The sequence below is a fragment of the Anopheles nili genome, chromosome 2 (assembly GCF_943737925.1).
Source record: "Anopheles nili chromosome 2, idAnoNiliSN_F5_01, whole genome shotgun sequence".
In the NCBI taxonomy this organism is placed as follows: Eukaryota; Metazoa; Arthropoda; class Insecta; order Diptera; family Culicidae; genus Anopheles; species Anopheles nili.
The window spans coordinates 55,961,199-55,985,785 of NC_071291.1; the positions used below are offsets into that span (position 1 = coordinate 55,961,199).

At 47.2% G+C, this 24,587-nt stretch overlaps 5 protein-coding genes across 5 annotated transcripts; 1 reads left to right on the forward strand and 4 right to left on the reverse strand.

Annotated features, from left to right (window-relative positions):
- Positions 1 to 2,075: 2,075 nt before the first annotated feature.
- On the reverse strand, positions 2,076 to 4,085 carry LOC128720396 (uncharacterized protein F21D5.5). The gene is made up of 4 exons (XM_053814065.1): positions 3,947 to 4,085; positions 3,621 to 3,876; positions 2,328 to 3,512; positions 2,076 to 2,260 (listed from the first exon to the last, which is right to left on the reverse strand). Exons 1-4 carry the CDS (start codon positions 4,083 to 4,085, stop codon positions 2,137 to 2,139), a joined length of 1,704 nt encoding a protein of 567 aa, XP_053670040.1. The 3' UTR covers positions 2,076 to 2,136.
- A 2,054-nt stretch (positions 4,086 to 6,139) lies between these two features.
- Positions 6,140 to 11,765, reverse strand: LOC128730582 (synaptojanin-1). Its single transcript, XM_053823655.1, has 6 exons — positions 11,639 to 11,765; positions 8,800 to 10,236; positions 8,550 to 8,732; positions 8,359 to 8,470; positions 6,705 to 8,292; positions 6,140 to 6,620 (listed from the first exon to the last, which is right to left on the reverse strand). The coding sequence occupies exons 1-6, from the start codon at positions 11,763 to 11,765 to the stop codon at positions 6,318 to 6,320; spliced, it is 3,750 nt and encodes a 1,249-aa protein (XP_053679630.1). The 3' UTR covers positions 6,140 to 6,317.
- A 4,112-nt stretch (positions 11,766 to 15,877) lies between these two features.
- LOC128732166 (uncharacterized) lies at positions 15,878 to 18,398 on the reverse strand. Its single transcript, XM_053825336.1, has 2 exons — positions 17,533 to 18,398; positions 15,878 to 17,039 (listed from the first exon to the last, which is right to left on the reverse strand). The coding sequence occupies exons 1-2, from the start codon at positions 18,396 to 18,398 to the stop codon at positions 15,938 to 15,940; spliced, it is 1,968 nt and encodes a 655-aa protein (XP_053681311.1). The 3' UTR covers positions 15,878 to 15,937.
- A 2,011-nt stretch (positions 18,399 to 20,409) lies between these two features.
- LOC128732282 (protein aveugle) lies at positions 20,410 to 21,257 on the forward strand. The gene is made up of 3 exons (XM_053825468.1): positions 20,410 to 20,495; positions 20,556 to 20,669; positions 20,732 to 21,257. The coding sequence occupies exons 1-3, from the start codon at positions 20,460 to 20,462 to the stop codon at positions 20,915 to 20,917; spliced, it is 336 nt and encodes a 111-aa protein (XP_053681443.1). The 5' UTR covers positions 20,410 to 20,459; the 3' UTR covers positions 20,918 to 21,257.
- Positions 21,258 to 21,326: 69 nt separating this feature from the next.
- LOC128726468 (serine-rich adhesin for platelets-like) lies at positions 21,327 to 23,621 on the reverse strand. The gene is made up of 2 exons (XM_053820285.1): positions 22,732 to 23,621; positions 21,327 to 22,662 (listed from the first exon to the last, which is right to left on the reverse strand). Exons 1-2 carry the CDS (start codon positions 23,619 to 23,621, stop codon positions 21,327 to 21,329), a joined length of 2,226 nt encoding a protein of 741 aa, XP_053676260.1.
- Positions 23,622 to 24,587: the final 966 nt, after the last annotated feature.

A 24,587-nucleotide genomic window follows, 5' to 3' on the forward strand; every position in this document is an offset into this window, starting at 1 on the left:
TTAGGGAAGGATATTCGATCTTCACCGCGACCAATCGGATATGAATGTCTGGCCAACTTGTTTGCCTTCCATTCACGGATACGCAAAACTACCCTCCACAAAATGCTCGCACACAACACATACACACTCGCGAGCGCTTCAGATTCAGATTCTGCTTCTCAAAGCCGGTTTGGGCAAGGTGGTTTTATTTCGAGCGTGCCGTTTTCGTTTCCCCGTCGATGGAGAACAAGAATAGCAGAGCGAAGGTGCACGGGAAAAGACCGTGAGCTTGGCGAAGAAGTGACCACACATCAACTTTACTGTTTGTTTTGATGGTTGTTTGTTGTGCTTCTCACCTGCCTTTCGTTTGTCTCTTTCGTGCGTTCTTGCGATGGAAAGGAGGGAGAAAGCATTAGCCCGTGCATTAACCGCGTTGCATCATAACCTTAGGCACAACCTGAGTTGGCCACGAATCGTTCACACGCATACAGAGCCACACTCAGCTAAAGGATGGCGAGACAACGCGCCATCCTCATCAGCTGATCCTGAATGGCGACCGGATGCATGATCTTCAGATACCGTTATCCGTTTGCGGGTTATACGGGAGGTATAAAACTAACCAACAGTTTTACTCATCTCAAAGAATGATTAAAACCGTTTGGTTATGTTTCTTTGCTGCTAATAACCCGTTAAAATATGCACCCTCTTCATAGTACACTGTTTCTCGAACGTACGAGGGAGTGAAATGAAGCACCAAGTCCTAATACACGTTTTCCGAATCGAAAGCTCACTTAACACACACCTAATGGAAACAGACAGTTTGCGTTCAAATGTTGGCGCCCTTCTACATCAACACGCCTACACAACACCCTTGATTTAAAGCTTGTAATAAACAGTAATATTATCCAACAGCTGCACTTTGGCACGTAAATTTCCCATACACACTTGATAGGTATTCAAGCCTCGTAAGCCGCACTCGGAGCTTAGATTTTCGAAACGCGGGAATGTACTTTAGCGACGGATCAAGAGTCCAGCCAACGCGTCCGAACGATCCAACGGCTGGATAAAAAATGAGAGAACCAGCGTGAGCATGGCCTAGTGGCAACTATGGCGCTGCTTGTTACACTTCACGGTCATAAATCTCTGTCGATGGAACTATGGTATTAGGAGATTATATGCTTATGATTATAGAAAAAAATATCCACATACAAGTCGAAACAAGGAACGGTTAATTTCATAGCCCATTATTTTTTATTCTAATATCAATAAGCAAAAATGCTCATTGATTCCATGAATGATTTACTTTCATTTTAGTATGCACAAATTTGTGTAACTTTTACTTTTAAATTGAGCATTGGAATCAAATATAATAAAGGAATAAAACTTTCAAATGTGATGGAGGAAGAATAGTTCAAAATTTTGCAGGGGCTTGATAAAATTATAGGAAGTGAATTTTCCTTTACCATGTACATGAGCAATTCACAATGTTTATTACATATATTAATGAGTCAGAGAAAACTATAGTGGGTGATGAGAAATCTCGTGAGATGTAGTTCTCGAGCACCGCACAAGGTGAACATAGTATAGTACTAAATCGTGCTCACTGCTGTACTAAAAGCAAATTTGCTCAATTTTAAATTACAAAAGTAGCAACGAACTTTTTTCCGTGTTTAGTAACCAAGAAGAAATATTACATTAAATTAACAATTATATAATCAAATTTTTCAATTTTTTTTATTGCACTATTTTTATCCACATTATACTTACCACATATATACATTACAATCAACAACTGTTTTTGCTCAACAGTGCGAGCTAGGACATTTCTTGCGAATATGTATAATATTGAAGTACTACGGTTCCTAGCTGATATGTTTGATTTAATTTATGTATAACAATGTAACATACAATGAATGAATAGGACAAGTTTTGAAAAAATAATTTCTGCTTAGAACCTCCATCTTTCAATTTGAATGGTTGAGGTTCAATCAACTCTTAAATAGTAACTTTTTTTGTAGGAAATATGGGAGTAGTTCTCAACGCCAATGATTGAAAAATAAACATACTCACAGGTTTGTGCAACAACACGGGATCATAATATCTTTCTTTCTCTACAGAACTTTTTACTTTACTAGCGATAATTTAAATCTAAATATCCTATTTTTCTAACAAAAACATTTTATACAATTCCTCATGGCTCTTTGAATCGAATTTCGGAACAAACTTCACTTTGACGATTTCGACAAATCCTTCGCTGGTAGATGGTTCTACGAATTTGGACCTAGAAAGGCAAACCAAACATTAATTTAAAGAAAGAAACCATCTTGAATTACTGCGCTTCAACTTACTTGTAGGAATTAAAAACCAGTTCTGGTATCACTGCATGGGTCTGATCCGTCATCATCCGAAATTCGTTATTGTGACGAGCGTGCTTATGATCGACATCCATTACGAAACACCGAATAGGAACATTCATACGACCAGCAACCACCAAGTATCGTTTCCGACTGTCCACATCCGGACACATGTTATCAACGACGACGTTCTTGCCTTGCTTCAGGAACGTCTCCATCTGTTCGACACACTTTTGCCACGACCCCAGCGTGTCTCGGTTTATAATTGCATATCCTTTCGGCGAGAGATGGGTCCGCACGAAATGGGATTTACCAGATCCTGGATATCCGACCATCACGATCACTTCCTGCCGTGATTTAGTGAGCTGCGCTCCTGCAGGTGAGAGCAACGTGTTCTTACTCGTCGAGCTGAACACCGCTTTCGGATCAAATTCCGGCCGCGTCCAGTTGGTGTCAGGAACATTTTGGAAATGTTGCTCAGGTGTCAGAAAGTTCAAGCCAACGTTCATCGCCATGAGCCGATCGGCGCAGGAATGATCTTTTTTGCGTTTGACAGGCTTTTTCAACTCCGGCCGTCCAGCGGCATCTCCGACGTAAAAGCTGCGCGCCATATCGATGACCAAACCATCGTTTTTATTTTCGCAGAGCATTTTCCACATACCCGTTCGTGGTTTGCGGTACTTTCCCATTCCTGTTGAGATGAAAACCTGCATCGGAACGCCCAGTTTGCCTACCAGCGCCTCTATCTTCTTCCGAAAGTCCTCAATGCGTATCTTCCCGTTACCGATACCGGCTTGATTCGTGAAAATGACCAGTTTGTAGCCGTTTTTGTGTAACGATTTTAGTTTACCCGGCACTTCAGCAAAGGCGATCTGCCAATCGTCGATGGATTTAGGGAATACGTTACCCGATTTAGTCTTTATGAGTGTTCCGTCCATGTCATACGATGCAATTTTCACCGACGCTACCACGCCAGCACTGGTGTAGATGTGCAATTGTTTATTATCTTGCGATTCCCACACATCTTCCGTGGTAAGTATCGAAGGCTGTTTCTTCGCTGGTTCTAAATTCAGCGTTGGTGAAGCTTCATGCAGCGTCTTGGACCGTTTCGAAGACCCTTGCGATACTCCCGATCTACTTGGTAAGCATTCTTCACGCGATCGTTTACCGCCGGAATCGGTTTGCTTCAAAGGAGCTTCAAAGTTTGGAGCTTTGTGCAGTACATCACACCGTTTGGAAGATCCTTGCGATCCTCCCGATCTATTGGATAAGCTTTTTTCTCGAGATCGTTTGTCATCGGAATTGGCTTGCTCCAGGGGTTTTGCAGTGGTTTCATTTGACGAGTTCTTTTCGATAGAACTACCAGTTTCAAACTTGAATTCAATCTGGTACTTGTGCAATCCGGGCAAAAGTTCAAGTACATCTCCGTCTACCGCTTCATAGCCGACGTCTTTTTTAAGTACCATTCCATTCAAAATCGAAAAATTAGTTCCAAGCCGTTTCACCAGGACGTATTCTGGATCTAAATTAGCCTTCAGACAAACTGCAATGCAAAAGAGATTAATTTAATATCAACTCGTTATGCGTCCGCACAAAACCGCGCTCTTACTTGCCTTGCTTTCGTGAACAATTTACATCCAGTATCTTCGTCTCCTCACTGCGACCGACGAATGTTTGCTCAGAATTGATGCGTATTACCGGAAGATCGCTAGATATGGGCCTCAAAAAGCATTCCTTCAGAGATTTGGCCATATTTATCCGACGCAAAATATACACTTATTTAAAACACTTATTGTTGTTGTTGCGATGATCTACTCAAAACTCCAGGGACAAATTTAAATGGAAAGACTTTCCATGACCTTAATGCGAATGCGAAAGAAAAACTCTATTTAAAGATACGATTGGATTTCGCGAAGATACGAACAAATCAGAAACGATTTTTCTACATTTGGAACAATCTATGAGTAAACAGTAAACATTAGATCTTACGTACGGAATGCTGCACACGCGTGTTTATACAATGATCGTGAAAATACGTTGTTTTAGCTATGTTGAAACAAATATCCAAAATACACAAATCAATTCTAAAATACTGACTGGTCTGCACTAAAATAGAGATAATAACAACACTAATTATCAACAACCGGCTATGGCGGAGTGTAGTTAAACGTAGTGGAATAAAACAACTGTTGTCAAAACAAAAGTCACATGCATTACGACAGTGACAGTTAAGGCGCGCATTTCAAACATGCCACATTTGCTCAATTTAATTGCAAGCGAATTTGAACAGAAAGTTACGTTGATAAAGTTCAGTAATTACCGTGAGTATTACATCGCAGATTCTGACAAACAGAGACTCTGAGAACTGATCATGTCAGTCATTCAGGGCAGCTATTAATCGTGTCGATCGTATTAACTAGTCGGTTAGCAAATTGCCTAGTCCACGAGTCGAATCCGAATGTCATGGATTTCATGCTTCAGTAGTACAACGCAGAAAAAGGTGTTGATATTTTATCATTATCTTTATTCATTCGATTCATGATAATGGTTCATTCTGTATAACATGATTTTTATGCGCTATGCAAACGATGCCGTCCGCTCACATCGTTCAAACACGTTCAATCAGATAAATATTTTCGCAAACGAAACAGTACATTCATACCATGCGCACACGAACTTACAAACAGACAGACATCGTACGATATATTCAACTCTCGATACTTTCACATGCTATGCGTAATTATTGCAACTGATAACGTTCAACGCGCTTGCACAGGTATACCAACTGTTCCAGCATTGCTTGATTCCTTACTTTGCCGAACAGTTTCGCTTAACTGTGGTGATACGATTTGGCTACATGCGCTACGGTATTTGAACTGCAACCGGCTAATTGTGTATAGTAACTGTTTTACGGTATAGTTATATAGATACAGCACTGGCTTGTCTACCTTGGAGTGACAATCAAGAACTGCAAAAGCGCATATAATATGTTTGGATGGTTCGCACAAACCCGATTGACTGCTACGACGCATTTGGGATCGCCCATTCGTCAAGCGGAGAAGGGTGGATGGTGGGAAGGTTCGCGATTCGCTAATTGATCCTTAACGGCTGTGTAGAGAGCCCTACAGAGCCCATCACTAGTTAAGCGCTGTTATTGGTCTACACTTTTGAGCTAATATTGCTTCATCTATATGTACTACGAAACAAAGTGCCGCAGCAATCTGAATCACTTGCCGTCATCGTCCCTTCCAAGCCAACGATGAACGTTTCTTAAAAGTAATAGTTTCTTTGTTGCGAATTAAATTAACCCCAATTCCATAACAAACTACTAATTGCTTACGCGCGTGTTCAATCACATTCGTCATAACACCTACAATAAGGATAATAATATAATAATGGTATAATAATATTATCAATGATAATAATGTTGGAATTCTACAAACCCAAAAGAAGGGTTGGAAATTCTGGCAATAATAGAATAACGCTTTAACGTGTAACGAGGAGTATCGTTTAGCAGTCCAATTAATTATCCGCAACCTAGAAAGGTAATGAAGCGTACTAATGGAATGTCACTTACAGAGAACACAGATAGGTGTCCCGGTAGTGATGCTACCAATATCAGTATTGGTTCAATCGCAATTTAAGATTCGCAGTAGGTATGCAGATATTGCGAACGAGATAAATATAATGCTGGATACTTTGTTGCACATTTGGTCATCCAAAAGGCATCCTTCGGGGGTCAAGGAATCCTATTTCATCTAATCTTCTGACGCATAAATCGAACTTTCGCAGTTGCATGATGGGGATATAGACAGAGAGCGGTTACACTGTTGATTTATATTCTAATAACCATCGCCAACGTCGTGGAGATAGTCGAGCTCCATGATAGTGTGTTGAAAAGCTGTTATAACTTAGAAACGAGGACAAGCAGACACGACTACGGAAATGAGAAGCATAATGCGCCACTGTGAAAGACACTCCCGCTTAAGGATTGTTCGGGCGTGCTGGTAGAGGCGGAGGACCGCCGCTTCGATTCGGTATGGGTGGTGGTGCGCCGCGACGCATCGGAAGTGGTGGAGGAGCGCCTTTTGGCGGCCCGGATGGTAACGGAACGCTATTGGCCGCGCCGGTCGAGAGAGGAGAACCAGCTCCAGAGCTGCCCGACGTGCCCGGTGGGGACGATTTGTTGGTCGTCGATTTGCTGCTGCTATTGCTCACGACGTCGAGGTCGTACACGTCGCTGCGTGGAGGCGGTGGCGGTGGTCCACGTGGTTGTTCCGGAACAGGCTGCACAAATGATAAAAAAGATGCCGATTAAAAATTGCAATGAGTATCACGTAATTAAAACAAGAATGGTTATGTTATACGTACAATGTCGTCATTGATTTCCTCGTAAATTGCCCCAGTGTCCGGCTGCGAGGGATTCGATGGCAACCCTGCGCCATGGGACGGAGATCCGGCGAGCGGCGATGAGCTGGCGTACTCCTCCACCGGAGGTGTAGGTCGTTGTGGAGGTGCCGGAACCGCCGGTACCGGTGGTGGTGCTTTCTGTTGCTGTAGCTTTGATGCTAGCAACACCTCCGGTCCTAGACTAATGACACCCGCCCTGGGATGGTGGTGATGGTGTTGCTGCTGCTGTTGATGGGGTTGATGCTTTGGTGATGCTTGCGGGGACTTTGGTAACGGTGGACGGCTCGGTGGTCCGGGACGAGTAGGTTGGGATACCGATGGCGGACTTTTCGGACGCGACGGGATCTCCGGAATGCCCAGGCTGTTGTAGTCTCCGCTGCTCTGGCTGCTGTCGCAGAAACTTACCGTGTTGGGTGTGCAGAGCAAGATCTCCTTCTCCACCTGCTCGACCCAGTTGTCCGTTTTAAGATTAATCGACAACTGAACACCGCACACCTGGACTGACCGCTTCTGAGCCGCTGTGAGGGCCGACTGGCCATCTCGGAACGTCACCCACATCGTATCACCGACGAAACGCACCAGCGTGACTTCACCGATTTGCGTGAGCTCCTGGATAAGGGCCGCCATTAGGTTCTCATCGTAGATGCTTCCTTCGTCTTCATCACCGGAATCCTGCGGGCCGCCTCCCGCCGAAGCGTTGTTAGCCTGTATCAGGATCGTACCATCCGGGGGGCCAAGATCGCGAATCACATCAGCAAACACCGTCGAACGACGCTGCGGATCGATAAAGTGCACCTCGACGTCGATCATCGCGATCACCGGCCGATGATCGCTCTGTTTTAGCTCTGCTCGCCCGTAATGCACGAGCCGGCCCGGATTCCATCCCGGATGGCGATCCGCATCCGGACTTTGTTTGCGCCGTCGCCACAACACACGATCGGTCCAGGCCGGTGCGCGTAATTTCTCGCTCGTATCGTAATCATCGCTAAACAGATCGTACTTGTACGTCGGCGGGAACGCAATCTCACCCTCGAGAAATTCGTTAAACACACTGCCCGCGTTTTGCTGGATGCGTAGCTGATCGTACGGTAACACTCCAGACAGATCGTTCGGCGATTGCTTCAGCGTCTCTCGCAATTCATCCTTATCCATGTCGATGCGATAGTTGAAGTCACCGCACCAGAAAATGTAATCGTGCGACTTTAGCGAGCGACCCATTGGAAACGCAATCTTCCGTGTGATCTCCGCATAGTCGGCGTTCCGTTCGGCCACCTGTGACTGACCCGCGGCAAAGTGAGCACACACAAAGCACAGAGATGTGCCGTGCAGGACGAAACGGATGGCAGCTGCTCCCTTGTTGCCCGTCGCACCACCGAGTCCGGTTTTCACGCAATCGATCGCCACATCACGGATGAACTGAGCGTGTTGGGGCCGAATGTAGATATAGAGACACACACCAACCAGCTGCTGGTACGTGAGCAACACGTACTCATGATCTCGGCTTACCACCTTCTGCAACTCTTCGGCCCATGCTTTAGCATTATCGGAACTGATAATAAAAAAGGACAACGATTAGCAAAAGGACAACTTATAGGAAGTAAGGTTGATTACAAACCTTGCAGCAACGATATTGGATGCATTCAGATCAACAATTTCCTGGAATCCGATCGCAAATATATCCACTGGTGGTTCGTTGCTATCTTCCACTTGGCTGAAATCGACCAGGGCTAGAAAGCAGTAAAGAATAATAAACATATTAATTGAGCGACAGGAATTATGAAAGATTTATGGTTTAGGCTCACTTACAGCGCGATCGTGCCAATCGATGGCAATCCAATAGCCAATCGGCTAGCGAAACATCCTTGTACGCTACACTTCGGAAGTGTTTACCACCGTTGACGTTGTACGTTCCACAAGCCACCCGGAAAACGAGCGGATTGACGTATTCTTCGTAGCGTTTGCACATTTCCCTTAAGACGGGGGTTGGAGCTGCAATAAGTGAACAAAAATCTAGATCAAAACCCATCCAAGGCCGATAATCGAAGTCCGACGTTACCGTGTAGCATATTGGAAGGTAGCAGTATCCTTGCCCGATCCGCTAGCTCAGAGCTGAGTGTCGAACCGACCAGTAGCACGTCGATCGCTTCCTGCTTCGAGTTATCCAGCAGGTTGTTCTGAATGGTGCGAGCTGCTGAGCGTGCACCATCCATCAGTTTCGAGCCACCCTGGATGGCGCCGGTTCCAGCGTAGATCTTGCTCACTTCGTTGCCATTATTGATCCACATCTGCCGGAACACCTCCTCGAACCGGGAACTCATTTGCTGCTTCTTGTCCGCCAGTGTCGCCATGATCGTGATCTGCTCGTTCAGCATCTCCAGTCCGATGTACGTTTGGACGCAATTAGTCCGGTCGAGACAATCGAGACAGTTCGTCCGAATTGCGCCTCGTTGCTCTCGATAAACCGAATCTCCGATCGCGTAGAACATCCCAAAGTCCGCACAGGTTGCGTCGATCTTCTGACGTAGCTTAGATAGAGCGACCGTGTTACCTCCTCGGCACTCTTGGTGGTAATCGAACACTAAATGCGGTACATCGGTATGATCCGATTCGCGGTGGTGCCGCTGAAATTCGTTGCTTAGCATCGCTTCACCCTCCTTGCTGCCGATCAGGCTGGTGCCGAGAAGATTGATGATGGCTTGCTGACCGTACCTTCCTTTCATGGTACACATATGCCGATCAAACGCCGACCTGGAGGCCTCGTAGCCACGGGATAACTTCACCTTGTGTGAGCCAACCTGCACTCCCGGTTGCTCCCAAAACAGTGGCACGCTGCCACGCGTCTGTACGTACGAAGTGATCTCGTTGTCCAGGTAAATGCACTGTTCCGTTTCGACAAAGTTCGCCACACATCCTTCATCGTTGGTCCCACGCACGTTGAACCGGGTACCAGCTCGCTCGCAGCTCAACCGTGAGATGATGGCCGCTCGGGCTTGCTTGCTGCCTGCGTACACTGTGCGAATCTCAACCGAACCGCACATCGCCTTCAACAGCCAAAAATTACACTCCACACCAAACCGTAGCAGGTGGATGAACAGCATCCGGTTCCAGAAGAAGCGATTATCCGTTTCCTTCGTACGACGGCGTCTTTGCGCGGACAGCGTAATGTCAAACCCAAACGGTTGCGCGATAGTCACCTGGCCCGTGGCAACACCGGCGTTCGAGAAGGAAAAATAGAACGTGCCCGAGTTTAGCACCTTGCGTATTTCAGCCACTTTATCCTCGTTCGTCGGTTGGTACTGCAGCGACACGAATTGGGTCTGGGTGATGCGGAAGATTTCACTGTCCAGTATTTTGCCCACCGAGAAGCAACCCGTCACCATCACCAGGTACAGCAGGGAGCTGTCTCCTGCGTTTAGCTGCAGCACTCCGAGACATCCGTACGCATCGAGTACCTTCGTGTACTGTTTACGGACGATTTCTGTTTCCTGTGCCGCTGTAATTGGATGTAATGCAACGAATGCCGGAAATTAAAATGCATTGCATTACAAAACACCCCGGGCGTAGGGTAAAAGGGTAAAAAACAGGACGAAAAAGACACGGAAATGATCTTCGTTTGTTGGTTTCAAGTAGAATGGTACATTAACGCGTGAGACAAGGATCGAAAAATAAAAAAGATGGTTCATAACTATTCAACAAGTTGCATCAAATCTTCCAATATTGTGCTGTTAATTACCCAGTTTGAAGAGAAAGAACTTGCATATCTATTGAATAAAAGGACAAATTCTCCAACTGTTATCAGCTGCGATAACTTCATGCCGGAAAAAGCGACTCCCTCTGTTCTCGTTTATTTCTAAAGCGAAAAAATGCTAGATATTTCAATGATAGCCATGCATAAGACTGAATATATCAAAAGTTGCAACAAAATCTACAAAGGGTTGCTTTTATATGCTTCTCATATAAAAATTAATCAAACAAATTACAACAAATATCAATATATATTTTCATCGGCTTATCAAATTCTCATGTCCAATCTTTTTCCTCAATTCAACGGTACCGCCGTGTTGCAAGAGCACGAACTTATATGTCCGTTTACAAAAGCATTCTTTCATTTATCAACGCTACGAAAACCACCGAATACTACCGATACCGAACCACGTAAACGACGCCGCTTCAATCGATATTTGTTCATCGATATTCTTGACTTGTTTGTCCAGCACATCCTGGGAGTGGTTTGGTTGAGAAGTCTTGGGAAACCGTTTTCGAGGAAAGCTATGTTCATGACTTTTTTTTCCTTGTACCAACATTCGACTGCGCGCATACGTAAACTGATTGATAAGAGATACATACAATTCGATCTGTGAAAAATGATAATCCACACAGATCATAAAATTCTAATTTTTTTCAAAACAATGCAGCAATGTTTGCTTACGAAAACAACACATTACATGCAAACATGATATATTTGGTTCTCTACAAGGATTGTCTGTACACCTTGTCGTTTACAGTGTGCGTAAAACATTTCAATGCAACGGCTTGGCTTTTCCTGAGTGCTCTAAATAACTCTAGTTGCCTCCCCGAAAAAAGGAGGCCATTGATTTTTGTATTCGTTGTCCAGCAGTGCGTAGAAAACGAAGCGCATCAGCCTGATTTTTCTCGCTACCTTCAATGGGCTCACGAAAACAAAGGACCAAGAGCTTTCGAGTATCCTCGGATTGAACGGATACGTCAACCGAACCGTAAACCACTCATCGAACCGTACCGGCTTTCTCTGATTGAACCGGTGAGCCTTCAATACACACTACATATTATCCGCACATCGACTGAAATTCGAGTCCTTGTTAGGGTGTTGAGTTGTGCTCGATCCGAGCGATATCCGAGCTTCGTGGCATACTTACACAGCACTGCAACGGCTTGCGATTCGAAGAGCAGCGTTTCCGGCTTGTTCCGGTGCTCCAACAAGACGCTGTGCGGCGATGGAGGCTTGGATTTCTCCAGCACACGGAATCCCTTGGACATGGCCATGGTGATGGTGTTGTTACTGCTCCTACTGCTGCTGTTGGTAGTGTTTCGCTGGATATTGGCACGAGTTAGTCACTCTACCGTGCAGGCAACCGGAACACTTTCGCTTTCGCCGCTCCGATCGCCCGTCGAGGGCGTCCGTGTTCTGGGGGCCCGATATGGGGAGCCTTCTCCTTTAGCTCTACCACCGTCGGCTGCAAAATGAAAGAATAGTGAGCATCGTTGAAAAACAACCCGAAACAACGCCATTACGAATGACCCCGGCGATGATTCCCATCGCACTTTTGGGGGTCCTTTAGCCGCTGGTGATGATCTCAAGACATCGAAAGGGCCCCTTCTCATTCGTTTCACCCCTTTCCAAACCGCTTTTGCAGCCCAGGTGGTGGATTAAGCCACGTCGAGAGCTTAACCAACATCGTGGCTGGAAACAAACACCACCCAACGGCGGGTTCCCACACAGGTTGCGCCCTTTCCCGAAGGTGGAAGAATATCAGCGGCGCGAGATCGCGAGGTACGTCGCTTCCGAGAACGATCCGCTCTTCCGCGCCAGCCAAACCTCTCCCCCCCCTCTCCCTCCAACCTCTCCCCACGGGTCTTTGGGAGCCACAGGGAACTGGTTCCAAGCGGGACCGGGTCGCGTTCTGGAACAGCCGCGTACACGGGGGCGAAGACGAGCAGAGGTGTTTTGTTATGAACTTTCTCACGATTCGGAAATTTTCCCACGACAAATGTTAATTACAGATTATGCCTTTTCATTCCTTGGGTTCGATCGTTCGGTTTCGGACCAAAGGGGAGCCTAGACCGACGTGGAAACCCTATGGTATTTCCCGTGCCGCTTTCTCGACGGCTAGGGAAATATCTTACTTGTGGATTTGTGTGTGCGGCATTTTTTTTTTGTTTCCTCGTATTTTCCTTCTCCCCTGCTCGGGTTCTATCGGGGTCTGTTTTTGCTTCGCGTTTCGGGCACTGCAAACAACAAGATCAGTTCATTCAACAGGCTCAACAACGGAAAGAAAAACCGAAGGAAAAAGAAACCCACAACCACGACGCGGAATGAGGATTAACAACAACAACAACAAAAAAGGGAGAGCGTGTGGAGAGAAGTCGTGGCATAGGGGGTCTCTTCTGGACATTCCGGGGCAAAGCACCGGTCGCGGTCAAGAACTTCTCCCGTTTTCGGTTTCTTTCCCAGCGTGCGGCGGGGTTTTAAGGTTCGCTTCATGCAAACAATGTTCAGAACCGACAGAACCCGCTGGTTATGGGTGGTGTATAGGGGAGGCTTTATCCCACGCGGATCCCGTGGTTGCCTTCACCTTCGCCACATTGGAAGGCGCCCATATTGCATGTGTCGAAGGCTCGCGATGAAGACCCCCTCGGACCCTGGAGATAGAGTGAGAGAGAGAGAAACTCGACGTGTTATTTATTGCCGATTGCAACGTCGGGCTGATCTCCTCCGATGGGATCTATATCCGTGGGAGATCCTGTCTGGGCGCTAAAGCTCGCCCAGCCGCACTAGAGGGTTCGTTTTTCGTCTTCATCAAACGCCTACCTTCGTGATTGATTATTTCGAAGTGCTAGGCTGGACGTGGGCAAGGTCAAATAAATGAACCGAAATTGCAGCAATCCCGCTTTTCTTATCGTGCAAGTAAATTGTTTGAGCAGCATGTGCATGTGCAGGAATGCGCGATTTAAAATGTATTAATGTGTTGCAGTTTATAGTGTTAAGGAATGACATTTTTAATTGCTTCATACAGAAAGTAAATGAACATCTAAACTAATCAAAATAATACAAGGATATTTTAGCACAGGGTGGTGCAATATTCTTAAATAGTATTGTCAATGATTCCGAAAATGATTCCATAATAAGAAATATTTGATAAACAGGATTTTTCATTATAATTGCTTCTCAGTGGAAATAATTAAATCATTTTTAAAATTGACTTTTAATTATTTTTATCCCACGTAATTTTAATATGCCACCTCCATTTACTTAAATGTCATTTAAGATTAGAGCTTCTGGTTGCTATGGTTCTGGTCCATCGCCCTGAACTTTTGACCTTTCGTTTGTTCATGACAGAATACCTTGAACCATGCGTAGGTGTTTGCTGAGTAATGAAATATGTCTAAAAAATAATCCTCCGCTCAAAGCGTATTTCAATTTCGTTTCTGTGGGAGAGAAGATTGCACGTAGCAATCTTCTTGAATCTTTTGCATTTAGCAAGCATGATCAAATCAAACCTTGAATAAATACTCCAACACAAAGCCGCTTGATAAATGCGCTAATCAACACCGAAAAAGTCGGATGCTTTTCCTCATTTATCTTCTGGGGCGCCAGATTGGTAATCACACAAATTGCACCATCCCGCGGGACATTGCTTTTCCGCTGATTACACCAAATCCGTCTTCCAACACGGAAGCAACATTTCCCCGTCTCTCATCCGGTTGTGCTTATTCGACGCCCCTTTCCGGCGCCAGTTTGCTTGGGAATTTTCTCACCCACATTTTGGTTTGTTAAATTACACTGCACTGCCTCTTCTCGAACATTGCATCCAGCAGAACCAAACCGGCGCATCCACTGGCCACTAGCCCCGAAATCACTGCACCACAGCGTGGGAAGCGACCCATGACGTAAGCAAGGAAAAATTCACATCCACCAGAGCAGGACGCGCGCGAGTGGGAAACGGATTGCATTGCGTGCTTCCCTCTCCCCTAAGTGAAAACAACGCCACAACATTACAACGCGTTTTTCTTTTCCCTTTCGTCTTCAAGGTCTCGTCCGACACGGAGCACCGAACCATATGGCCGCTCGAGTTCGACCACTTTCTTAGCAGCAAAACAATCAACACACTGGATCGTACGTACTTTATCGAACGGAATTCACTTGCGGAACGTGGTCGTTTATGCGGTTCTATGGAAAAACAACCCCCCTCTACAATCACTGCTTTGCACTTTTTCTTACCCGTTCGGGGGTGGTGATGGTATAGGGCAAGGGAATTCCTTTCTGTTTTCACATCGATCGACCGTAGCGGGAACGCATATCTCGCACTGCGGATGTGGGGTGTTTGCTTTCGCGTGGAAAACCTGAATAAGGCTCGATGTTTGGACCTACACTTCTGCTGCTGGCAGTTATGTCGCACACGCGTACACCCTTTTACCCCGTGATGGGGGTTCAGACCGCCACCAGCACTTTTCTGGCGTTCACGGACGCGCGACGGACACGACCGACAAGTTGGACTGCGATTTTGTTTGTGAGTCCGTTGCTACACGAAACCGAACCTGACGTCGTTTTCCTCGCTCCCTTATTGCTGTCAGATTATACTACGGAATGCTAGGGAAATTCCACCGCAACAGCTTTCGTTGGGTAACGTTTGCACCCTAATTATCCACTTAACCGCGAACACTAGGAAACTTCTGCCATAAGGACAAGGAATTTAAGTTCTTTTCATTTTTTGATATAAAAAAGTTCAATAAAATATCGACCAAAACAATCACGCACGCATACTTGCGCATTTTGACATCATCACTGTCAGTTTCAAATCGCGCGTCAAACGTAGATAAAACCGTTGAAACTGAGCACAGCTTTGCTATAATTTAATTACATAAAGTACATTACAAATGTAATGCTCAAATAAACAGTAAAGGTAAAATTCATTAACAATTGTTTGGAAATTTAATTTTCGATATATATTGATGTATCTTGACAATCACATTCAAACAAAATAATACAAGTTTACTGGACATTACTCTACGATTTTTAGATGTTGGTTTCAAGTATATTTAACAGAACGATACCATTGTCATAAAACTGAAATAAAATTCAATTAAAAAGGTTGTATGATATCATACATTGTGTATTCAGTTAAGAAATGATAATATTCAATCTTTTTTTGAGTTTTTTAAACCATAATAACAACTTCCCTAATATCGTTTCTCCAGCTTAGAAAGTCCCACATTTTCAGCAAATTTTCAATATAAACCAGATAAACTGATAATTATTTAAGTGCATTGTCGCAATCGCAACATTATGTCAGCACATATTGCATTGAGAGGATTTAAAATAGTCGTTATAAAACACATATATTTTCAAAGCATTGTGTTCTCTGTTTACACAGCTATATTTGCAACCGCCCCCAATCAGCCCGTCCCAAATAGATTCTCTATTTGCTTTACATGCTCTATCCCTCTTCTGAGTCACTGATGATTTCCGCCTTCACGTTGTCGTCGTCATCGACCACTGGGTGCAGAACCATCCGCGATTGCTGTCTCGAGCGGCTAAAGGATCTTCGTGGACTGCGAGGTCCTGGGCTGCTATCATCCGACATATCTTCGACCAATTTGCCAGCCCCGCCGGGAATATCCGCGTTCACTTCCATCAGCAATCCATTAAGTTCACCAAGCGCGTCCAACAGCGAATTAGCGACAGACTTCTCGTTTCGTAAGCGTTCACGTTCCGCCACCAGGCGCGTTTTAGTGATGCCTAAATTTTCACGCTGCAAACCGACCAGCTGTTGAAGGAGTGCCTTGAATCCGCCCATTTTCGGTGGAGCCTTTAGAGTTGGCCGTTGTGTCGCTGATTGAAGGAATGTCCCACCAAGCGTCCTGGTAGCTGTCGTACCTGTCAGTAGTTGCTTCGGTTGGATGCTGATCTGCGGGAGTCCCGACACGTGTGAGGTACCCTGCAAGGACACTCCCGTCGACGTGGTGTAGATCTGTTTCGCTGACGATTGTGTGATAAGCTGTTGTTTCGGTGCCGTCCCGTCTTTCGGGAGTGTGTTGACCAACAGCAGCTTCATGGGGGCGCCTGGTGTTCCTGAGGAGCTAACATTCGTTCCACTCGCACTAACGGTCACGATCGGCTGTAGATCAGGCGTCGGTTTGCTTGTTGCCATGGAAACGGTCGGTTTGGTGTAGAGCTGAATCGGCTGTTTGAAACCCAGCGTGGACGATTGCGGTTTGAGCAGAAAGTTCGTTGGTACGAGCGATATTTTGCTAGGTGTTGTGGTTGTGGTAGAACCACCGGCCAACGTCGTGATCCCGATGGAGGACGGCACCGAAGAAGCCACGCTGGCCATTTTAGCGACCGAAGCTAGGTTCAAGTTCGAACCACCGGAGTAGTTGATGATCTTAATCGTACCAGGCACCGGTGGAGCGCTGCTGGATGCGATCGAAACGTTCGATACGGAACCGGTGATGGTCGAAGGACCAGCAGAGGATGATCCGAATTTTTTTACCTTTGGCACGCGCTTCGTACGGCGTCGCATCCGCGTGGATCTTTCACTGCAATCGAAAGCGATAAGAGAAAAAGGAGAAAAAGGCGTTATAATTTGGAAAAACATCAAAACCACCTGTTGCCGGTGAGTGCCTGTGTCGTCGAGGGTGAGAGCCCGAAGCAAAACAATCCGAAGTTGCACGTGGCAACGAGCACAGCAGGAGCTCCGTTCCGAGAGCACCCGCTTCAGAGCACGTGGCCGTGTGCGTCACGTACGCACACTTTGCGCAAACGCGGAGGGTGCCGTACGCGGTTGGTAACGAATTTAGGGGAAGTTTAGGCACAACCATACGGCGCGCAAACGCACCGAACCGAAGGCAAAGGAAGCTTACCACCCTGTGCGCGTTTGTTACGCTTGTTCAAGGGTTGGTATATTTTTTTTAAGGTTTGTTTTCGGTTGTCACCGTCTTTCGGGGGCAATAAAAACGTCGCTCGGCCTTTCTACTTTGACGCACCGACGGAACGGCACTTCTAATCCACCCAGTGAAACGCTTGTCCTACCTCTCGTCTGCATCATCCATGCCGGAACTTTCATCATCCGTCTCGCTGCCACCATCATCCTCAAAATCCGGATCATTCGGGTCGTCCTCCTCTTCCTGCTCCATCGGTTCGTCCTTCGGGATCAGCAGATTTGGTTCCTTTAGCTCGACCTGCTCCGCATTCTTGAGCAGTTCCTCCGGTAACAGTTCCTTCTCATCATCGCTCACCAGCTCCAGCTTCACCTCAATCTGGTCCGACTCCAGCTCGGCCTCGAGCTCAGCCGCACTCACCCCTTCCACCGAGGGTTTCCCCTTTCCATACCGCACTCCAAACGCCGACACGGCCCGGGCCGCTGCTGTTCCACCACCAAACACTGGCCGCGTCAGGATTTCGTCCATCGCCTGAAAGTGCTTCCAGGACGGCTCGTTAATGACGCCCGTCTCGAGGTCCTTCTTGAGGCGGTTGTAGAAACACTTTAGGTTCTTGATGCGCGTGTTGATCTCCTCCGTCGAGCGGTTGTAGCCATACTCGCGCATCTTTTCCGCCAACTTCGCGATGACCGGGTGCTTCTTGTGGGTGGTGATGAGCGTCCGCTGGACCTGTGGGTCACCCCACAACGATATCAGCAGCTTTGTCTCCTCGCAGTCAAAGTTTGGGTTGCGGCAGTGCGTTTTCTTCAACCCACCCACCGATCCGATCAGCACCTTGTTCGTGGACACCCACATTTTCTGCCAGGGTTTACGCTGGCCACCGGTCGATGTTCCACCACCGACACGCTGCGGCTTTTGCTGCTTTGAACTGCCGAGGTGGAGTCGTTTGCCGTGACGCTGCGCTAGCACCGTGTTCCGCAAACGCAAACGTATCGCGGCGGCTCGCGGGGGCGGCATTCAGCCTTTCGACGCCCCGTACCTACCGGAGCCTTTGGGGGGAAGGATGGTGGAGAGCGGGGGTGGGGCCACTATCACTTCCTGTTTTCACTCGTTCACACAGTTGGCTCCTTTCCGCACTAAGCCGGATCCCATTCCTCAGCACGCTAAACTACACTAAATCAATCTAACTCGCGCCGCACGGAGACAATCGACCTGCACCGATGTTAAGAGCTGCCGCTGCTTGCGTGGACACACGGTGCAATGACGAAAAATCGATACCGGAGAGTCACGAGCAGGCGCGTCGCGTTGTCCTGTCGGCAAAATTACTCGCGCTCTTTCTTTCTTTCTCTTCTAGCCTGGCAGCCGCTCCTTGCTTGACTGGTGCTTCCGGTGAGCGGGCAAGAGACAGGACACGCCAGCAGGAGCGGATTTCGGAAAATGCGTACTAAAAAGCACACGCTCGCACCCGGTTTAGGCGCACTGACGATGCGTGGTGAATGCGATGGGTGCGATTTTCCGAGCGCGTCCAGATCGACCTAGCCGCCGCCGCCGCTAGCCAGTGAAAAAGGGGGTGGATTTTCAGGGTTGGGCCTTTTTTTTTGTTCTCCGCACACGCACACCCTTGCTTCGGCTGGTGGCTTGGTAAACTTGGTGCGCAAGACACGCATGCGCCCGCGTGCTTCCGAGCATGGTGGTTTGCGTGGCTCGGGCCTTGGTGCACTTGTGCATCTTGCAGCGCCCTCGGTGGTTTCTCCCTCGGAACCCTTGGTCACCCTTCCATTGCGTCACTCGCGCGAGACTATACCAGCTCTTGACGTTAAGGACAGGCGCACATCGGCGGTGCGTGCTTGCGTGTGTGAAACACGCGTCGCGTGTCGGGTGTGCTTTGCGTACAAGCGATGGGAACAGGATACGTGTGGGCTGGATACGCCCGACGCTCCACGTAAGGATACGCAAGGGCGTAATCTGCGTGAACCGTACGGTGAGATGTATTGCATTATTTTACTTATTATTCGATATCCGGTCTTCGTCTGTCGTTGGCATCCTTGTGGCAAAGCGTCTGTAGTAAAAAATCATTATTTTTAGGATAGTAAACAATATATTATAAAGCGCTTTTTTTAATATCGTTTAAAACATCAGCCGAACGATCAACCGAAACATTAATCGTGGTTATCCACATTCGCCGATGTGTAGGATTGCTTGATAAAGAGGGGCAAATCCTGTTAAACCTAACTAATATCACCAAAGGGATTTCCAACGATGAACGCATGCCTGAGCTTTGTAAAGCATACTGCTTCTCCGCACCATTCGTACCGCAGGTTGCTATGGCAGTATACACTGCAAACAATTTACCCTTTTTCATTTTAATTGGTTCCTACATTTTCGTCCTGGCAACTAAGCGTATAGTGAACGCGATGTATGATCGACTTCTTTTCCTTACTTTGCATTATTCTTCTCAAGCGTGGTTTTCATTATTTTAGAGGATTCAAACAGAGCTGGAACATGACTCTGAATTGTTGGCAAACGTATTTCATAACCATGAAGGATTTTGTAGAATTATTAGACTTAAAGGCCTAGCATACAATGTAATACCGGTTTATCCAGGTAGTTGCCTCTTTTTTCAAACCAAAGTCGCATTAATTACGTTAAGCTAAATTTGGTATCCTGTAAAAGGTCATAAACAGAAGATGAACAAAATATGGAAATCATATTTCTAACAAAGCGTGAGTTGTTAAAGAGCGCAAGAGAGCATTACAGCAAGGACGATCGTAGCAGTGAAAGGGATAAGTAAACAAAGGAAAAAGGATAGAATAAAACAAAAGATAAATCATAGTTTGTAATGAATACAGAATAAATAGTTACACAAAATAAGATAATAGTATTAAAATATGTAATTTTTTCTCCAGAATGTATTCATTATGAGATTATTGTAAGGCAAGTATCGCCCTCTGGTGTTCGGAAAGTAAACACTACACGACAACAAATTTTGACAGACTGGTGCAGCAGCTTTGTGTTATTTTGTTTACATCTCACAGATTATTCGCTAGTGCCACAAAAACACCGGAATAAAACGAAAAAATGGTTGAAGAAACGGTTCCGGTAGCGAAATTAAAGGTAGGTTTCGTGTGATTGGTAAATATATGGATCAAGTTTAAATTTGTGCTTTGTGTTTAGACAAAAACAGCCCGTCCGAAGCCAGTTTATATGTGGACCGTCGTCGACACGCTGAAATGGCTGCGAAGACATTGCAACGAGCGGTGTGCACAATATCAAGATGTTTTCCAGCGGGTATGTAATTTTGTTTCTTCAAAAAGTCCTATACTGCATGTGTAACATGGATCCCTTCGTAGCATGAAATTACCGGCCGTGCGCTGCTACGGATCACCGACGAGATGACGCTTCAACGGATGGGTATTGAGGATGAGAAGGATCGAGATGATATCCTGCGAGAAATCATCAAGCAGCGGTTGAAAACAGACATCATGGAAATTCGTGATATGGAGCTTATGAATAACGTGTACCAAAATTGTTATTAGAAAATCCCCAAGCATGTCCTGCCGGAGAGGAATGTGGCCCGTGCTGGATGTTTATTAAACTTGTACGATGCTTTACAATAAATCTATAGTTTGGAAAGTTTCATGTTTCTCTTTTTGATGGAATGATTCCTGTTCTTTATGGAGGTTTCAAAACCTCGTCTCGACAGCTGCAGGGAACATAGTTGGATCTTTTCTTCGACTCGCGCTAATACGAGCAGTTCAGCGTGAACGCAGTGTAACAATTGTTCCACTCCTACAGTCCCCTTGCAGCTCGAGCATACCCAACAATGTACTATGCGTTGCAGTTTTCAATTTTGCATCCACAAGTTGATGTTGGCTTGGGAACGAAAAAATGCTTTTATAAATATACTTAACTAGAATAATGTATCCATTGTAGTTCCTCTTATTCTTAATGTTCGTCGACGTCGCTAATGATCTCTGACTTAAGGGGATCATCCGCACCGTTGGTAGCTGGTGTGCCGCGCTGTGATGTGCCCTGTGAATTTTGAGTGGAATTGCGAGTCATCATGCGGCGCTTTTTCGGCAAGGACACGTCTGTCGACGTTGATGGCTGTTCGTCTGTCGGTTTTGCGGATGGGACCGGTGTCGCAGCTGGTGGCGGGGATGACTCCGATCGCTTTGCCGCACTTTGGTTTTCTTTGGGTGTTTTTTCGATGCCATTGTCCGTGGTTGGAGCTTTCGTAGTGGACGTGGGCGATGCAACTCTTGAATTGGATGCTCCTGGCGAGGGTGAAGCAGAAATTTCTCGCACCTCCGGCGATCGACTTTCGTCTTCGGTTGGCTTGATCGTTTCAGGGTCCTTATCATTTACAGGTTGTTCCTTTATCGCCTTCTCGTTGGGCGTCTGTTCCGTAGATTCTTTCATCTGCAGCTCGTTCCGCTGGTGCTGCAGCATGCCGGAGAAAAATGTGCTCATGTTGCGCACCATGCTGACGAGCGATCCTCCGAACTGCTTCTCGAAGTCAAGCCGCTCTTTTTCCAGCATCAACCGCTCCTGGTTGAGGGCTAGGTTTTCGCGTTGAATACTCACGAGCTGGGTAAGAAGCGTTCGGAAACCGGCTGCCTGTCCACCGCCCGGACCACGTGCGGCCGGATGAGTCGATTTGGGTAGTTCACTCGCTTTCTTGGGCACGTTCATCGCCGGAATGGTAACGATCGGTGGTTGGCCCGCTACCGAGATTGGAATTTTCGTATGCTGCACCGGTGCTGGTATGAGCTTAGGCAACGTGGAGGACTCCGGTGCAGGCGTCAGTATTTGCTGTGTTGTTCCATCCTTCGCAACGGTGTTCACCAGCAGCAGCTTCATCGGTGTTGGACCAACATTAGACGTTCCAACGCCACTCTGTGAAGCGCCTACAACCGTCACACCGGAACCGGCGCCCTTAGCGATGCTCATCGTGGGCTGCGTGTAGATCTGTATCGGTTTGGCCATACTGCTGGATACGACCGTGGGTTGCTTCATCAGCAGGTTGGCAGGGACGACTGATATCTTTCCTGCTGTTGGTACCGTCGTGGATGCTGTCGAGGTCGCCGTGATGGTGGTTCCGTTGCCGGATGTGATGGTTTCGATTACCAAACCACTCGATCCACTACCCAGTGGTTTGGATGCAGCTGACGTGGCTGATCCGGAAGCGGATTTTGCCATTCCGGATCCTCCCCCAGTGGTGTTAGATTTTGTCGCTTGTGCTTTTTGCAGCAGCTCATCCAAACCGTCATTAAACTCGCTGTAAATTAAAGGGAAATTTAAAATGATGTCCTGAAGATTCATCGCACTGATGGCATCGATAACTTACTTTTCCACATCAAAATCGCTACCCTCATCATCGTCATACTCGTCATCATCATCATCGTCATCTTCATCGTCCTCATCCGCGTCGGTCTTTCTGTTCGCAACCCGCCCATTTCTGCTAGCGATGGTCTTCCGGGCACCGGATGGTCTGGTCACTGCCCTAACGGGAACCAGCGGAGAATCCTCCGGGAACTTGGTGTCGATCGTAAGCAAATCTTCCGCCCGAATCTCCGTCGCGTCATCATCTTCCTCATCGTCGCTCATCAATTCCAGCTTCACCGGAAACTGGTGCAGCTGATCCTTGCCCGATTCCTGTTCGTCCTCGCTTTTCGCTTTCACCTGGTCCTGCTCCTGTTGCTTCTGCATCTGTATCATATGCAACCGGTGCGCGTTTCCGAACACCGGCCGGCTGATGATTTCGTCCATCTCTGCGAAGTGACGCCACGTCGTCTGGTTGATGATACCCGCGGCCATATCCTTTTTGATGCGGTTGTAGAAACACTTCAGGTTCTTGATGCGCGTGTTGATTTCCTCCGTCGAGCGGTTGTACCCGTGTTCACGCATTTTCCGCGCCAGTTCGGCGATGACCGGGTGCTTTTTGTGCGTTGTGATGAGCGTCTTCTGTACAACCGGATCACCCCAAAGCGCTATCAGCAGCTTCGTCTCGTCGTAGTCAAAGTTCGGGTTGCGGCTGTTAATCCGCCTGCCACACAAGCTACTGTTAAGGATCTTGTTTGTTGATATCCAGGGTTCGCGGCCACCAGCAATACCACTGCCACTGGAGGAATCGGCTCCATCGCTGGGTGAGCGTTGTTTTTGGCTTATCCGGCTGCTGGTTCCGGATCGCGTGCCCACTTCCGTTCCGGCGGGTGAACTCGAGGACGTTGTTGTCATCGTGTTTTCCGGATGCGGACTCGAAGGCGTAGGAAACTGTCAGACGTCTTGGCGCTTGCTCGCTTACACACAAAATAGACACCCAAAAGCAGGAAGCTTACGTCAGGCGCTGCACCAGAGCCACGCAGCAGGATCGTAATTGACACCTTACTAAAGAGGGTTGTTAAACTTCGTTCTCTTTATCGTACAACCACCATACATTCTCTCTCTCTCTTTCTATCTCACAACCGGACGCGGTACCGCTGGGCACTGCGGTGAAACTCTCCAGTTGCGCACTTGGGTAGGCGACGGAGCAAAAAAATCGATATCGCACGAAAAGCGGCGCCGCTTAGGATACGTATGCTGGCGAACGTAAATGTTGCCTCCGTCGATTTTGCACTTTCGAATCAACTCGCGCGGCAAGCTCACCAGAATCACACGCGGTGGAAAAAGCTTCCTTTCAACCGGTAGCCTCACTTTAATGGGAAACCCGGTAGCAGCGTGCCGTACTGTCGAAGCACGAGAGTCCTGCAGATCCTTGCGTTGACAGCGCCACACACACACTGTCGGTCAAGGCGCACAATCGCGCGCCCAGGTCGGTCGGCAGAGCCACAGAAGAGGCCCGAGTGGTTCAGCCTGCACACACGGGTAGAATAAATGGTGCTCAGCTGGGTTTTCCCCTTCGCAGGAGCCATCGCGCAAGAGCGCAAGTATGTGTGTGAGAGCAAGGGATGGCATCACACCCGGGTAGCAGCTGGGAAAGCGAGACAGAACGCACGTGTGCGGTATTGCGTTCGCATTTTCCCCAGCTGCTTAGCCGGCGCTCGGTCGTTCAATTATTTCGCCTCCCTATGCCCTACCGCCCACATGGACATGTTTACGAGGCAGGAGCGTTTTTCTTCCTTTTAACTCACCGTCGCGGATTTCGGGGCTGTGTTATTTTTTTCTTTCCTTGCATGCATGTTTGCGCGAGGCTCCAATCGGGGG

What these genes read in the sequence shown, in the direction of transcription:
- LOC128726468 (XM_053820285.1), bottom strand. Translation starts at nt 23,621, where the DNA reads ATGACAACAACGTCCTCGAGTTCACCCGCCGGAACGGAAGTGGGCACG. An exon ending in AGCGATTTTGATGTGGAAAA is followed by an intron (nt 22,663 to 22,731) that starts GTAAGTTATCGA and finishes TTTAATTTACAG; the next exon opens with CGAGTTTAATGACGGTTTGG.
- LOC128732166 (XM_053825336.1), bottom strand. Translation starts at nt 18,398, where the DNA reads ATGCCGCCCCCGCGAGCCGCCGCGATACGTTTGCGTTTGCGGAACACG. An exon ending in ATGGATGATGCAGACGAGAG is followed by an intron (nt 17,040 to 17,532) that starts GTAGGACAAGCG and finishes TTTCGATTGCAG; the next exon opens with TGAAAGATCCACGCGGATGC.
- LOC128720396 (XM_053814065.1), bottom strand. Translation starts at nt 4,085, where the DNA reads ATGGCCAAATCTCTGAAGGAATGCTTTTTGAGGCCCATATCTAGCGAT. An exon ending in AAATTGTTCACGAAAGCAAG is followed by an intron (nt 3,877 to 3,946) that starts GCAAGTAAGAGC and finishes TTTGCATTGCAG; the next exon opens with TTTGTCTGAAGGCTAATTTA. An exon ending in GCCAATTCCGATGACAAACG is followed by an intron (nt 3,513 to 3,620) that starts ATCTCGAGAAAA and finishes TTTGAAGCAAAC; the next exon opens with CGATTCCGGCGGTAAACGAT.
- LOC128730582 (XM_053823655.1), bottom strand. Translation starts at nt 11,765, where the DNA reads ATGGCCATGTCCAAGGGATTCCGTGTGCTGGAGAAATCCAAGCCTCCA. An exon ending in GCAAGCCGTTGCAGTGCTGT is followed by an intron (nt 10,237 to 11,638) that starts GTAAGTATGCCA and finishes ATCCAATTACAG; the next exon opens with CGGCACAGGAAACAGAAATC. An exon ending in TCGATTGGCACGATCGCGCT is followed by an intron (nt 8,471 to 8,549) that starts GTAAGTGAGCCT and finishes ACTGCTTTCTAG; the next exon opens with CCCTGGTCGATTTCAGCCAA.
- LOC128732282 (XM_053825468.1), top strand. Translation starts at nt 20,460, where the DNA reads ATGGTTGAAGAAACGGTTCCGGTAGCGAAATTAAAG. An exon ending in TTCCGGTAGCGAAATTAAAG is followed by an intron (nt 20,496 to 20,555) that starts GTAGGTTTCGTG and finishes CTTTGTGTTTAG; the next exon opens with ACAAAAACAGCCCGTCCGAA. An exon ending in ATCAAGATGTTTTCCAGCGG is followed by an intron (nt 20,670 to 20,731) that starts GTATGTAATTTT and finishes ATCCCTTCGTAG; the next exon opens with CATGAAATTACCGGCCGTGC.